The following is a 14,844-nucleotide window of genomic DNA, read 5'->3' on the forward strand; positions in this document are numbered from 1 at the left end:
AGAGGATGAGATGGTTATACAGCATCACTGACTCAATGGACATGAATCTAAGCAAACTCTGGGAGATGGTGAAGGGTAGGGAAGGCTGGCGTGCTACAGTCCAGAGTCGCAATGAGTCAGACATAACAGCAACTGAACAACAGTGGGAAATAGGGGAATTTTAATAGTGATATATAGGAAGTGAGACTTAGTGAGTGATTGGATATGAGGCACAAATGAGAGGTGGAACTGCTCAAGGTTCTCAGGACTCATTTAAGTGTCTGTGTGGATAATGATCGGAGAAGGCAATGGCACCCCACTCCAGTACTGTTGCCTGGAAAATCACATGGACGGAGGAGCCTGGTAGGCTGCAGTCCATGGGGTTGCTAAGAGTCGGACACGACTGAGCGACTTCACTTTCACTTTCATGCATTGGAGAAGGAAATAGCAACCCACTCCAGTGTTCTTGATGTTTTTCTGGAACTCTCTTGCTTTTTCTATGATCCAGCGGATGTTGGCAACTTGATCTCTGGTTCCTCTGCCTTTTCTAAAACCAGCTTGAACATCTGGGAGTTCATGGTTCACGTATTGCTGAAGCCTGGCTTGGAGAATTTTGAGCATTACTTTACTAGCATGTGCTGCTGCTGCTGCTGCTGCTAAGTCGCTTCAGTCATGTCCAACTCTGTGCAACCCCATGGACGGCAGCCCACCAGGCTCCCCTGTCCCTGGGATTCTCCAGGCAAGAATGCTGGAGTGGATTGCCGTTTCCTTCTCCAATGCATGAAAGTGAAAAGTGAAAGTGAAGTCACTCAGTTGTGTCCAACTCTTAGCCACCTCATGGACTGCAGCCTACCAGGCTCCTCCATCCATGGGATTTTCCAAGCAAGAGTACTAGAGTGGGGTGCCATTGCCTTCTCCGCTAGCATGTGAGATGAGTGCAATTGTGCGGTAGTTTGAGCATTCTTTGGCATTGCCTTTCTTTGGGATTGGAATGAGGCCAAAAAAAACACTTGGAATGTGTGTCTGAAGCTCACCCAGACATAGAGGAAGAAAATCAGGTCGTGATATGACTGAAGCGAATGAAAATGTTTCAAGAAGGTTGTGCAGCATTCACATGTCAATGTACTTAAAAATAGAGTTTGTCAGATAATTGTATATTTACAAACATTAAAATGCATAAGAAGTATAATTTTATAGCAGAGTTAAGTTGGGTAGCAATATCCAGAGTGATGATAAGCATTTTGGAGAGTTAAATAATTGTGGTTAAATGGCTTTGGTCATTTAATGTATCCTGATGGGATGGAACTTGGAAAGAAAGGAGGGAAGGAAGGAGGAGTGAGGAAGGGAAGGAGGAAATGTGGCTAGGGAGAAGAGAATGGAGAGAATGGAAGGGAAAGTGGGGGTAGGAACCCCCCTCCCTCAGCTTAGATACTTAGTTCTAAAAAACACACCTTCTCAGAGAAGGAAGATAATATATACTAGGCAGAGCAATTTAATCAGAACCTTTTCAACATGATACTGAAGCTGATCTTTAACTGATGGTATTATGACAGGAGACTTTTAAAAACTTATATGCCATCCCTACTTTTGGCACAACTTCCAGAAATAATAGGGTATTCCCCACAGTTGAATGCTTTCTCCTAACATACTCTAAAAAGCTGAATCCCAGTGGCCGCCTGCAGCCACATTCTGTCTTACCATGCTTCTCCTTGCTTCAGCAAATGCCTTCTTTTCTTCCTCTATTCTTCTTCTGGCATCTTCTTCTGCTTTCCTTTTTTCATCTTCTCTCCTTTGTCTTTCTATTTCTTCAAAACTGAGCTTGAGTTTACCAGGGCGGTACCCTTTAAAAATGTTTTCTGTGTCTTGGTTTTCCTCCTCTTCATTTACCTAACCAACAAACAACTCAGTATTAAGAACTGAGATTCATCAAAGACAGGAACGAATTATCAATCAAAAGGCACAGACTCAGTCACCTCACATAGGGGACCAAAATCTCCTTCCTTTATATGATTCAAAGAATATGAATCTAATATTTCCTCTAATATTCTAATTAATATTAGATTAATATTCTAATTCTAGAATAATCTAATATTCAAAAATATGAATCTAATATGATTCAAAAAAATCTAAGCTGGAAAAATTAGGGGTTATTTAAAAGTGTGTGTATGTACAAACAGTATACACACACAGTCTCTTAGATAATAAAGTCATTCTGTAATTTTCATGGATTTTTTTTTACTATGAACTGTGGTAATTAAATGGGTAAAATATCTGGAGCTATTTTATATACAATTCAAATTTAATGATTTTATAATTAAAACTAATATAATATGAATTAATTAAATACTCATTGAAATTTATGATTTAATTAATTAATGATATTACTATGTCTTTTCACTAAATTGACCACCAGTGATATCTAAAATGTGTAGATATCCAACTATAACTGCCCAAAAGTAACAACATTTTCAAACAAAATATATAGAAAATTAAAATTTTGGAGGTACAGTCCTTAGAATATCATTATTTAAAGTTGATCAAGAAAGTCTGAAAAATTAAAAAATTATATATGTTCCATTCTTCGGTTCTTGCAATGAAATTTGGAATCAGTGTTTTCTTATTTCAGTTTTCTTTTTTTGTTGGTAAATCTGTTACTATAATAGCAGTTAATGATTTTAAAGTGCTTAGTGGGAGTTCCCTGGTGGTCCAGTGGTTAGGATTCTGCACTCCCATTGCAAGGTGCACAGGTTCAATCCCTGGTCAAGGAACTAAGATCCTGCAAGCTCCACTGCATGGTCAAAAAAATAAAAATTGCAAAATAAAAATAAATAAAAAATAATGCACTTCTTATATGCTAGATGCTCATTGCTTTCTGTGTTAACTCATTTAATGATTTAAGAAGTAGGCCCAATTATTTTAACCATTTTACAAATGAGGAAAGGTATAGAGAGGTTAAATAACTTGTCCATGGATACACATTTAATAAATGTTAGATGTATGAATCCAGGCAGTCCGGCTCCACAGTCCATGTTCTTAACCACTTAGATTGTATACATTTATACACACGTTTATGTTCACTATATGTGTGTGTGTGTATACACACATTGACACTAAGTGTATACTTATGATTAGACTTGAAAGTGTGCTGCACCATGCTATTAAACACACTGCAGACTGAACTAACAAAGAGTTGAATAATTATTCTGCTGAATAAATATTTTGTATATTTATAACAATTTATAAAAACTTGGAGAATATTAGATAAAATATCCCAAAATGAAAACTAGAACATAATATGGATGCATGTTATATATGGAATATATATACAGTTTCAAAATCAGACCCTTCTACATAGAAGATCTCCTTAAATTTATAGCAATGAACCTTTCCAAATCCAGCTACCTCCCTTAATATTGAATGCTTTACAGATAACATTTTTATAATATTATACATATAATTTATATAATATTGTAATATACATTATATATAATGATGTATTTTATAATTATGTATTATAATCCACATATATGAATGTTACATATACATCAGTTTGTTTTACCATTTGCCGCCTTGCTTCTTCAAAAGCACGCCTCTCTTCTTCTAAACGTTTTCTTGCTTCCTCCTCAGCTTGCTTCCTTCGGTTTTCTTGTCTTTGTCTTTCCAATTCTTCAAAAGTCAGTTTCAATTTTCCAGAAGAAAATGATTCTTTTTTTGCCTCACTTTCTAGTTCATCATCCTAAGAAAACATAACGAAAACCTACCCGTTAATCATAAAAGGATATGATTTGACTCAACTTAACTTTTTATTTGTTCTTAAAAAAAAAATTACCATGACCAACGAAAGACACTTTGCTTCCTTGAGAGATCGGCGTTGCTCTTCACATCTTATTCTTTTATCTTCTTCATACTTGACCCTTTCCTTCTCTTCTCGTTCTTTTTCTATATCTTCAAAATTCTTTTTTATTTTTCCAGAGGTTTTGTGTGATTTGACAGGTACCACTGTTACAAGCAGTGACTCATCTCCTTCCTAATTTATAAAATAGGTGATTAGCATATTTCTTCCAAATCAAAATTTAGATTCCACGGGACATTACTTCCATCATTGGTGGATTTCATTACATTGCTATCAATGCTATGAAGAATAAAAATACAGTTTTTACAGATTTCTATTAAATAGCTCTTTCTCTGAATTCATTGTACATTATGAATTAATCTTACTGAAATCCATTGCTGACAAGGTTCTAGAAGCATCCTTTTTCCTAGAAGATGGTGTTAATACAGTGTTCAGATAAAACCATGTGACATTATCTAAATTTCGCTATCATGCATTCATCCCACAAAAGGTAATGTGCATGTGAGCATACTCTCAATCAATTTGATGGTGGATAGATTCAGTTTAAACACACAAGAAAGCTTTCTGCATTTGGCTTTTCTCTCCATGTAAGTTCTTAAATATTTAATAAAACCAACATTTAGCGAGGAAAAAAAAAACAGTATTTCCAAGTGATCTAGAAAACATTTATATTATAGACAAAACTCTTTGGTATTTGGTCCTATTCACATATTCTTAAACTTGTTTTTGAAATTCATTTTAATTAGTTCTTTTATATCATCTATTACTGCCTCCGAACTTTTTTCAAAAACAAAGTGAAGAATTATAATTTGTAACACATGCCCCTGAAGTAAAACTGCTTCCAATTTATTTGTCTGTACGTCTAGGCACACGATCAAATTGATTGACATTTAACTTTGTATGTTAGATTAGAAGAGATCTAAAACTGTTGTGGTTGTTGAACATTCCTTCATGGTAATAGATACTGTACTCTCTGCTAGCATGTAATAACCAAAACAAACTATCAGGAACTCTGAGGAAAGAAGACAAATGATGAAAAGAAACTGCGTTTTTCAACGTTAGCTTTCAAGAGTCTCAACTATTAGTAACAGTTCAAGAAATATATAGTCTTGGCAGAGTATTTCAAACTCAGACTTGTGCCTCCACTTGAACCATGAGAGCAAAAACATACTTTTCTCCATAAACACTAAGCTATAGTGTTTGAAAGTGCAAAAGTATGACCTTGCTTTGCAAAATATTTTTGTCCTTTTTATTGTTGCTATATTCATAATAAAACTCTTTTAATTTTTTAATTGAAAGATTATTTGTGAACTGGATAATTTTAGGTGAATGTTTCATTAAAGGAAATGTCCATTTACCTCTGGTGCTGATTCAGTTTCCGTATTGTTTATGTCCTCAATCTATTGAATAAGAATTTCATATCATTACATTACATCAGATTTCTGCGTTTTGCTTTAAACATATAACTGAAAAGTAATTTAGTTGTGATTTATGGTAAATTTTCAAAATTTAGAATTTTGGAAGTATTTTTGTGTTGCTCCAAATTAGCCAATTATGTCCTTTTAAATAGAGATTAAACCTTCTATTAGTTTTTGCATTTTGATATCAATATCTTGGGAACAGTACATTAAGAAAAAATTAAAATAAAGCCTACCTTTATAATTCTGGAATTTGAATAACGGACCAAGTTCTTACAACATGGCTGTGAGCTTACAACCAACAGTTATTAAATAAACAAGCAATTTAAACTGAGATACAGAAACATTTCTCCATTCTCTGCCACAATGAAAGGAAAAGCTATCATTAGCAACCATCATGACTATATTTTACAATACGGCCAAAATATAACTGACACAATAATAAAGTGCAGTGAAAGGTACAGGCTTTCACATGTCTAGTTTAGAAGGAAAAACAATCATAATTGTTTATTGTATATTTTGACCAGATCTATATAGGAAAGGCCCTCATTCCAAAGAAGGGAGCTCCATTTGGCCAATAAGGTTAGCAGGCTAATGTACATAACAGAGTGAGAAATGACAGAAAGATGATTTAAATAGTACAATGTTTGAAGTCTCAGGAAAAAGAAACATAAACAATGGGAAAATGAAAAAGTTATACAGTAAAAATTCAAATTGTTTATTGTTTTAATTTGATTTCTAACACCAGTGAAAGAATCTAGAAGTAGTCTGTTCCTCACTCAGGCTAAGGGAATTCGGCTGTACCCTGCTCATACTAGGAACTGGGCTGGTTTAATCCCTATTCTCTCATCATCCCTCTTTTCTACAGTCTCTGTCAAGGGAGAAATTACCCATTTTATTAAGATATCAAATTTCTTGAAAAATAAATTATTCTGAACAAATTGTTTTTTAAAAATAAATCTATTGTATATTTTAATAATTTATTTTAAATAGTTTTGTTCAGAATAATTTGCTTTGTTATGGAATTATCTATTATACTGATTTGCTGTGTAAATGATGAAAATTTTATTGAATGATAAATGATACTAAGAAAAATTTTAGTAGATCTATAATAAAATAATTATAAAATTATTTCCCTTCAAAAGAGTGATAATAATTACTCTACAATTTGTGTTAATCTCAATAAAAAGTTCTAGGAGGTATGGTGAGAAGTGAGAAATTGAGAGCATAGGGAAAAAAATTTAAATTTTTTAACCCCAGATTTCTTTTTCTTGGTGCTACCACCTTTTCAGATTTTTATTAGCTTGCAGTAGATAATAAACTATTGTGTTGGCCAAAAAATTCATTTGGGTTTTTCTGTAAGCTGGCTCTAGTAGCATTTAGTTGCCTTTAACTTCATTTGAAACAATTTTGTTAGATTGTATTGTGACAGTTGTCATATCTGCGTGCATTTTAAAAAACTTACCAAAATCGGTGAATTTCATGCAGCCATTTTAATATTGAAGGTGGAATAAAAAAATGCTTTATTATTTTGAGAAAGGTAAAAACACAACTGAAATGCACAAAAGACTTGTGCAGTGCATGGAGAAGGTGCTGACTGATGGAATCTGTCAAAAGTGGTTTTCGAAGTTTTGTGCTGGAGATTTCTTGCTGGATTATACTCCATGTTTGGGTAGACCAGTTAAAGTTGATAGTGATCAAATCAAGACATTAACTGAGAACAATCAGTCTTATACCATGAGTGAGATATTTGACATATTCAAAATATCCAAATCAAGCACTGAAAATCATTTATACCAGCTTGGTTATGCTAATTGTTTTGATGTTTGGGTTCCACATAAACAACAACAACAAAATCTTCTTGACTATATTTCCGAATGTGATTCTCTACTTAAACATAACAAAAAATGTTCCATTTTAAAAACAGATTTTGACAAGCAAAGAAAAATGGATACTGTACAATAATGTGGAATGGAAGAGATCATGGGGCAAGCAAAATGAACCACCACCAACCACACCAAAGGCTGGACTGACTTCCTTCCAAAGAAGGTGATGTTATATATATTGTGGGACTGGAAGAGAGTCCTCTATCATTAGCTCCTTCTGGAAAACAAAACAATTAATTCCAACAAGTACTGCTCCCAATTAAACCAACTGAAAGTAGCACTCCATGAAAGCCATCTGGAATTATACAACAGAAAATACATAATCTTCCATCAAGGTAACACAAGACTGTATGTTTTTTTAACGACCAGGTAAAAAGTGTTACAGCTTGGCTAGGAAGTTCTGATTCATCCACCATATTCACCAGCTGTTGCACCTTCAGATTTCCATTTATTTTGGTTTTTAAAAGTTATCTTAATGGAAAAAACTTCAATTCCCTGAAAGACTGTAAAAGGTACCTGGAAGAGTTGTTTGATCAAAAAGATAGAAAGTTTTTGGAAGATGGAATTATGAAGTTGCCTGAGAAATGTAGTGGAATGAAATAGTGAATAGGTTGTTGAATAAAGTTCTTGGTGAAAATGAAAAATGTGTCTTTTCTTTATACTTTGAAACTGAAGGAACTTTTTGGCCAACCCAATATATTTGGAGGAGTTTTTCTTTGTTTGGTTCGGTGTTTTTTGTTTTTGCTTTCTTCTTTGCTCATTTTAAACCACTATCAAAACAACAAAAGATAGAATGTTTTTCATTGGGTTTCAACAAACAAGGAAAAAGATGAATTTGCCTAAGCATTCATGGTCTCAGTATATTCACAGAGAACTGAAACATTCAGTTCAATTATAGTGCTAGTTTTCAGAAGCTACCATGGAAGAGTTGCTTCCCAACTCTTTCTTTTGATTCATGGGGGAAAAAAACTCCTTTTGCTCCTTCCCAAATCAATTTCCTTGCTCCCTTTTCTCTGTAACAGCTCAGTCTCCCACCAATAACTTCTCTTTTTCTACTTTCATAGATGTTAACCTTGTCCATCAAAATACCCTAGAAGATAACTAGATTATACCAAATTAAGATCTCCCCCAAATTTTATTGGTGTTTGATTCCAACATGCTATATACAAAATATTTCTATTTTTAATTCATCATAATAAGAAGGGGACGACAGAGGATGAGATAGTTGGATGGCATCACCAACTCAATGGACATGAGTTTGAGCAAGCAAGCTCCAGGAGATGATGAAGGACAGGGAAGCCTGGTGTGCTGCAGTCCATGGGGTTGCAAGGAGTTGGACATGACTGAACAACAAAAATAATCTAAAATCTCAGAACTGGTAATTATTTCGAACATTACTCAGCTACTCATCTGACTCAAAAATCCTATCTATAGTAATGGACTTGTACAAGATGATTTTTCATTAAGACTCTTCTTAACTACCTATATCATGCTTTACTTCTTATATTCAAAGATAGATTAAATTTTATTAGATTTGAGTGGAAAATATACTTAATTAGGTTTTAAAATTAGATTTCCCATATTTACAAAGTGAAATTACTATTAATAGTTTATATTGCTCTACCTACATATTCTCAAATAATTCAATAGGCTAAAATTTTTATTAACCAAGATTCTCTTGCCATACAGTATCTATAGTTACTAAAATGGTTCTTTTTCAGGATTAGCTGTTTTCCATTTCTTTCTGAGTATCCTATGTCTTCATCAGATTCAAATTCACCTCTTCAACACATACATAGTTCTTTGTGAAGCCACTGCCTGCATGTTCAGTTCATGGGGTTGTAGTGGGTCTCAAAGTCTAGTGTGTAATCAGTGCTTCTTGGAAGAGAACACAAGATTTCAAAGTAGACTAACCCCATGTGTATACTCATTATTTCCTGCCAAGCACCATATATTTTAATTATATATTTTACTATAATTTTATTACCTTATTTTACAATTTGTATTATAAATATAATTACATATAGTGATATGTTTTATATTTATAACATATAACCTAAAATGTTCATTTTTTAATAATTGTGCCCCCTTCTGAAATTTCATTTAAAAATGAATCCTAATCTTTGATGACTGGAGGTGACAGAGGTAAAGTATACCATTCTCTCTTTACACAAAGAAATACAAAGTGATAAAATATAGAAAATCCCAATTCTTTTCTATAATTTCATCTGGCATATATCATTATTTGCCACCATACAAATGGCTACTTGTGCCATAAAAGTGGTTATTCACAAAGTCAGAGTAAATTTCCTTGACATGCAAATATGGCATATGCTTTGCCTTCTTTGTCATTTTTCTCTTTGTTTTGGGGTTTTTTGTTTGTTTGTTTGGCCATGCTGTGCAGCTTGTAGGATCTTAATTCCTTGACCAAGGATTGAACCTGGACTCCCAGCAGAGAAAGTGCTGAGTCCTAATCACTGGACTGCCAGGGAAGTCCCTGTCACTTTTGTTCAGAAAAGTTGTAGGAACTGAAAGAAGCATAGCAAACAGATTTAAGACACTTAAAGGCAAAAAGGAGCCAAGTACAACCTCGCAATAAAAATGGTTATGAAAGAGACAATATACTGTGAACATTATGTTAGGATACTTGTTAAAATGTTGATGAGAGAAGGGAAAACTAAAATGGTTTCATGACATTTTATTTATATGTACTACTATTTAGATGAAACATTCATTTATAGCCCACTTACTTTGTACCAGGCACTGTCCTAAATGCTTCCACTTATTAACTCATATAATCTTAATAAAACTCTGAGAGATAAATACCGTTATTGTACTAGTTTAGTTTCACTAAAATCAGTATGTTAATCATCTCTTTTGATCCTACAGTGTAGACAAGGTTAAAGTACATAAGCAATATAACTGTCTTCTGGCATTTTTTTCAACTCTATGACTACAGATCATTTATAATATAAAACAAATATCAATATATTAGAGAAATTTTGTGAACTGATCAGTTCTTTACTTAATAAAATGTTCATTTTGACTATTAGAATTTCAAGTTTCTATGTCATTACAATCATTAATCATTTTGAGAGATTAACTTTTTCTGGAACTTAGATCAGATTCTTGAGTATTTTAAAATCTTTACCAGCCTCTTAGTTCTCATCCTTTGAGCAGAAAGCTATGGTACATATACACAATGGAGTATTACTCAGCCATTAAAAAGAATACATTTGAATCAGTTCTAATGAGATGGATAAAACTGGAACCTATTATACAGAGTGAAGTAAGCCAGAAAGAAAAACACCAATACAGTATAGAAAGATGGTAACAATAACCCTGTGTACGAGACAGCAAAAGAGACACTGATGTATAGATCAGTCTTATGGACTCTGTGGGAGAGGGAGAGGGTGGGGAGATTTGGGAGAATAGCATTGAAACATGTATAATATAATGTATGAAACGAGTCGCCAGTCCAGGTTCAATGCACGGTACTGGATGCTTGGGGCTGGTGCACTGGGACGACCCAGAGGGAGGGTAGGGGAGGGAGGAGGGAGGAGGGTTCAGGATGGGGAACGCAGGTATACCTGTGACGGATTCATTTTGATATTTGGCAAAATGAATACAATATTGTAAAGTTTAAAAATAAAATTTTTAAAAAAATAAAGAAAATATATGCAAATTTTAAGTTCATTAAGAGATTCTATAAAATCATAGTAATAATGTCTTTCTTCTAGTTTGTTCTTCATGGCTATGGGCATCAGGAATGGCTAGTAAAGGACATGACTGTCACACCTATCTCCCCTCTCCTACCACCATCCCCAACTTGCTAATAATACCATTATTGAATAAAATGTGACTTAATTTTGTTACATGTTACAAATAATTGAGTAGGAAGATATTCTAATTAAGCCTTAGTGCTTGATAATATCCAGCAAGTATTTTTGATTGCTATTAAAAGATCAGCATTTTGTTACATGTCTGGATAATTTATGTGTGAATTTGCCTTATATCTTTGTAAAATTTCCTAATGTGTCAAGAAAAATACAGAATGTGGACAGAATAAGACAGTATATAACAAAAGTCATCTCACTACTCAACCTTGAAATAGACACATTCTGCCCTTATCTTTCTAGGCATTCGATATTAAATATTGTGCTTAAGACCTTACTTTCATGCTAGCTGCTATTTAATAGGTTTATGTTATAGTAAAACACTTTGATTAGGCAACATACTGGTTAGTTTTATTCTGTACAATTAGTTTCTGCAGCAAATACTGACTGAATATCTATTGTATACCTGCTCAGCCCTTCTTGCTAATTCACGTTGTATCTTCCTCTTCTCTAAAAGGTCCTGCTCAATTCGGCGTTTTCGTTCCTCCTCCGTCCTCTTCCTTTGTTCCTCTTGTCTTTGTTTCTCCATTTCAGCAAATTTACCTTTAACAGTTCCTAAGAATATATGAAACAAGTTTGACATTTTGTTTTGTTTCTTTGTTTGCAGTTTTATTTACAGTTTACCCCTCAAGTGGCTTACCTGTTAGCTTTGGGACATAAGCCTTTTCTACTTTAGAAGATACCTCTTCTTCATCATCAGAAGCAAGCATTTCTTTAATCTAGATGGGTAAATAAATTAACATGAACATGTCAAAACTTCAGACTAAATCATATTATATGCAGAGTTTGAAATTAGCTTATAAATGCAGAAAATATTTTAAGTACAGTTAATATGAAATGTGGTTAATGTGAATAATAAATAAAATGTAAATTCAAATGGTGAAAATTTGCACAAGAATAAAATAAAAATAAAATAAAATAACCTCCTGCTTTCTCCTGTTCCATTCTCTCTCTCTAATATATTGTTCTTTTCTTCTTTGCTTTTCGTCTCTAGATCTCCTTTGATTTCTTTCTTCCCTTGCTCTCTGCATGGCTTCAAACTTATCCTTTACATCACCCTTGCCAAGTTTTGGCACATAGGTTTTTGGTATAGGTTTAGATGAAGAAAGCAGAATCTTCGTTAGAAGAAAATAAAGAGAAGAAAGTTAAAAAAAAATAAGAAAGGAAGAAATTAGGTAAAGATAGATCAGAATAAGCAATATCAGAAATATTTATCAAAACAGAATATAGAAATGAGTTTGAAACCTTTATTTGTATAAGAATCAGATTAGATACCTTCTAAAATCTAAGTATGAAAGATGATATTACAGAAAATATGAGAGTAAAAATGTTACTAATATATTGCAAGGAAGTCCCATTTTGTATGTGTTCCACTGAAGCTGAACGCTGGAAAAATATAAACTTTGAAGACTGCATTCCATTTCAAAACAACCTGTATTCTACTGACCTATTTCATTATTAAAGATTCAGATTTTACATTACTTGCTTAAAAGATACCAAGTCTAATTTTAATAAGTTAGATAAGTTGAAAACATAGCAAAAAGCTTAAGCCTAATTTATATATTAATTTTCTTGCTTGTTTCTGTATCTAATATGAGGAAAACTGAAGAGCCTTTGCTTCTCATTTGTGGTTGAGGTGAGCCATGGCCTTTGTGCACAAGCAGTGATTTTTGTTGTTACTACTGCTGCACTGCCCATCTAGAACTTCTTTAAGCCAACACTGAAAATACATGAGAATGCTGTATCATTCCAAGTAGGATGTGCTCTAGGAAAAATTTCCAAATGACAAACAAGCTTTCCAAAGAAGGAGGAATCTGTTAAAAGGCTGGAGAAACGGGTTTCCTCCATTTTGAAACCAGGAAACCAAATTATTTTTATCTTTTTGAAAATTACACTGATTTCTAAAAGAAGTTTCAGTAAATAAAACTTCATCGCCTCAGAACAACAAACTCCTTCTCCTAGTGTTAATGGCAAATTGATTAATTAATCTGTGGCATACACAGCCTCTATTTTATTTTCTACTTATGGTGTCATTGATTTCTCGTAAGAGTATATGTCAATTCTGGTTTTTTTAATACTGAAAAAACAATTTCTAAGATTTGTCAATATGTTAAAATTTACTCAAGATGCTAGCCATCACATCCACTTTACCATCACACACACAATTTTATAATCATGCTTCCTAGATAAGAATCCAAATGAAAATACTGAGACCAGCTTGTGAATTTTATCTCTTCTTATGTCTTACATCTTGACACTATGTTACTATGAACTTCTGTGGATGACCTTTCCACCAGTTGCCCTTCTAGCAGTTATGCAGTCAACTCTAAGATTCCCCCATTTTTTAACTTTTAAGTTAAAAAGCTTACCTCAGCCTTTTGGGAAATATCATTCATGTTTGCTGTATGTGGTCTTGGGGTGATTATGAAGCTTTGTAATTTTCTGCTCCTGAAAAAAATATTAGTATTGATTAAGAATTTTTGATGACTTAATTTTTTAAAGTGCTATATAAATATTTTTATAAAGAGAAGTAGCACATTTATTACCCCTCAAAAAATAATGACATAATCTAAGCACATAATTAACTACAGTAACTCTCAGTTCTTTCCCCAAGATTTAGGGTATAGAAGGTATAAGGTGCATAGTGTTAAAAAAATCCTTGTAAGTTAATAACCCAAAATAGTTTAGTGAATGTGTCAAGTGCCTGTGCAAAGAATTTGTATTGTTATTGGATGCGTATTATTCTATAGTTATCAACGAGGTCAAGGTGGTTGATGATGTTATTTGGATCTTCTATGTCTTTAATAAAAAAAATTTTGTTTTGGTCTAGTTCTTAACCTCGGAGAAGGCAATGGCACCCCACTGCAGTACTCTTGCCTGGAAAATCCCATGGATGGAGGAGCCTGGTAGGCTGCAGTCCATGGGGTCGCTAAGAGTCGGACATGACTGAGCAACTTCACTTTCACTTTTCACTTTCATGCATTGGAGAAGGAAATGGCAACCCACTCCAGTGTTCTTGCCTGGAGAATCCCAGGGACGGGGGAGCCTGGTGGCTGCCGTCTATGGGGCCACACAGAGTCAGACACGACTGAAGTGACTTAGCAGCAGCAGTTCTTAACCTATCTAGAATTGTCTATTCCTTTAATTCTGTCATTTTTATTTCATGTAATTTCAAACTTTTAACAATGCGTATGCATGCGTGTGTGTGTACATATGCCATTCCCCTTTTCTGCCTACTTCTGTATTGATTGAATATTTTTTACAATTTTATTTTAATTTGCCTATTGGCTTTAAATTTTCAATTTTAAAAAATTGGAAGGTATAATAGACATACAGTAAGCTATATTTTTTGAAAGTGCATAGTTCAATGAGTTTTGACATATGTATATACCCAGGACACTATCAGCACAATCAAGATATAAATATATAGGGATTCCCTGGTGGTCCAGTGGTTAGAACTCAGCACTTTCACTGTCGTGGCCTGTGTTCAATCACTGGTTAGGAAACTGAGATCCCAAAGCCACACAGTGCAGCCAAAAAAAAAAGAAAGAAAAGAACTGAATATATACTTACACCCAAAAGTATCTCAGATCCCCTTAACCTCCCTTTTCTTTCAGCTGTTCCCACCTCCATTCCTAGGCAGATAATGCTTTCTATCACTTGTAGATTAGTTTACGTTTTCTATGAAAGGAATCATACAAGTAAGTACGCTACTGTTCAGCTTCTTTCACCATGCATAATTATTTTGAGATTCATCCATGTCGTTGCATATATCAAAAGTTCATTTCTTTTTATTACTGAATAATATTCAA

At 33.7% G+C, this 14,844-nt stretch overlaps 1 protein-coding gene across 6 annotated transcripts in view; it reads right to left on the reverse strand.

Moving 5' to 3' along the window:
• NEXN (nexilin (F actin binding protein)) overlaps nt 1-14,844 on the reverse strand; it is a 55,678-nt gene that overhangs the window by 19,450 nt on the left and 21,384 nt on the right. For 3 of the 6 annotated variants that reach the window (XM_010857587.1, XM_010857586.1, XM_010857588.1), the window contains exons 2-9: nt 13,402-13,480; nt 11,956-12,147; nt 11,673-11,751; nt 11,439-11,587; nt 5,191-5,232; nt 3,809-4,006; nt 3,539-3,715; nt 1,678-1,866 (exon numbers count right to left, since the gene is read on the reverse strand). In XM_010857587.1, the coding sequence (XP_010855889.1) occupies nt 1,678-1,866; nt 3,539-3,715; nt 3,809-4,006; nt 5,191-5,232; nt 11,439-11,587; nt 11,673-11,751; nt 11,956-12,147; nt 13,402-13,428 (1,053 nt within the window). In that variant the 5' untranslated portion in view covers nt 13,429-13,480. The remainder of the gene's footprint in view (nt 1-1,677; nt 1,867-3,538; nt 3,716-3,808; nt 4,007-5,190; nt 5,233-11,438; nt 11,588-11,672; nt 11,752-11,955; nt 12,148-13,401; nt 13,481-14,844) is intronic. The other 3 variants (XM_010857591.1, XM_010857592.1, XM_010857589.1) reach the window with 2 other exon arrangements.

The sequence above is a fragment of the Bison bison genome, unplaced genomic scaffold (assembly GCF_000754665.1).
Source record: "Bison bison bison isolate TAMUID 2011002044 unplaced genomic scaffold, Bison_UMD1.0 scf7180017864382, whole genome shotgun sequence".
NCBI lineage: Eukaryota > Metazoa > Chordata > Mammalia > Artiodactyla > Bovidae > Bison > Bison bison.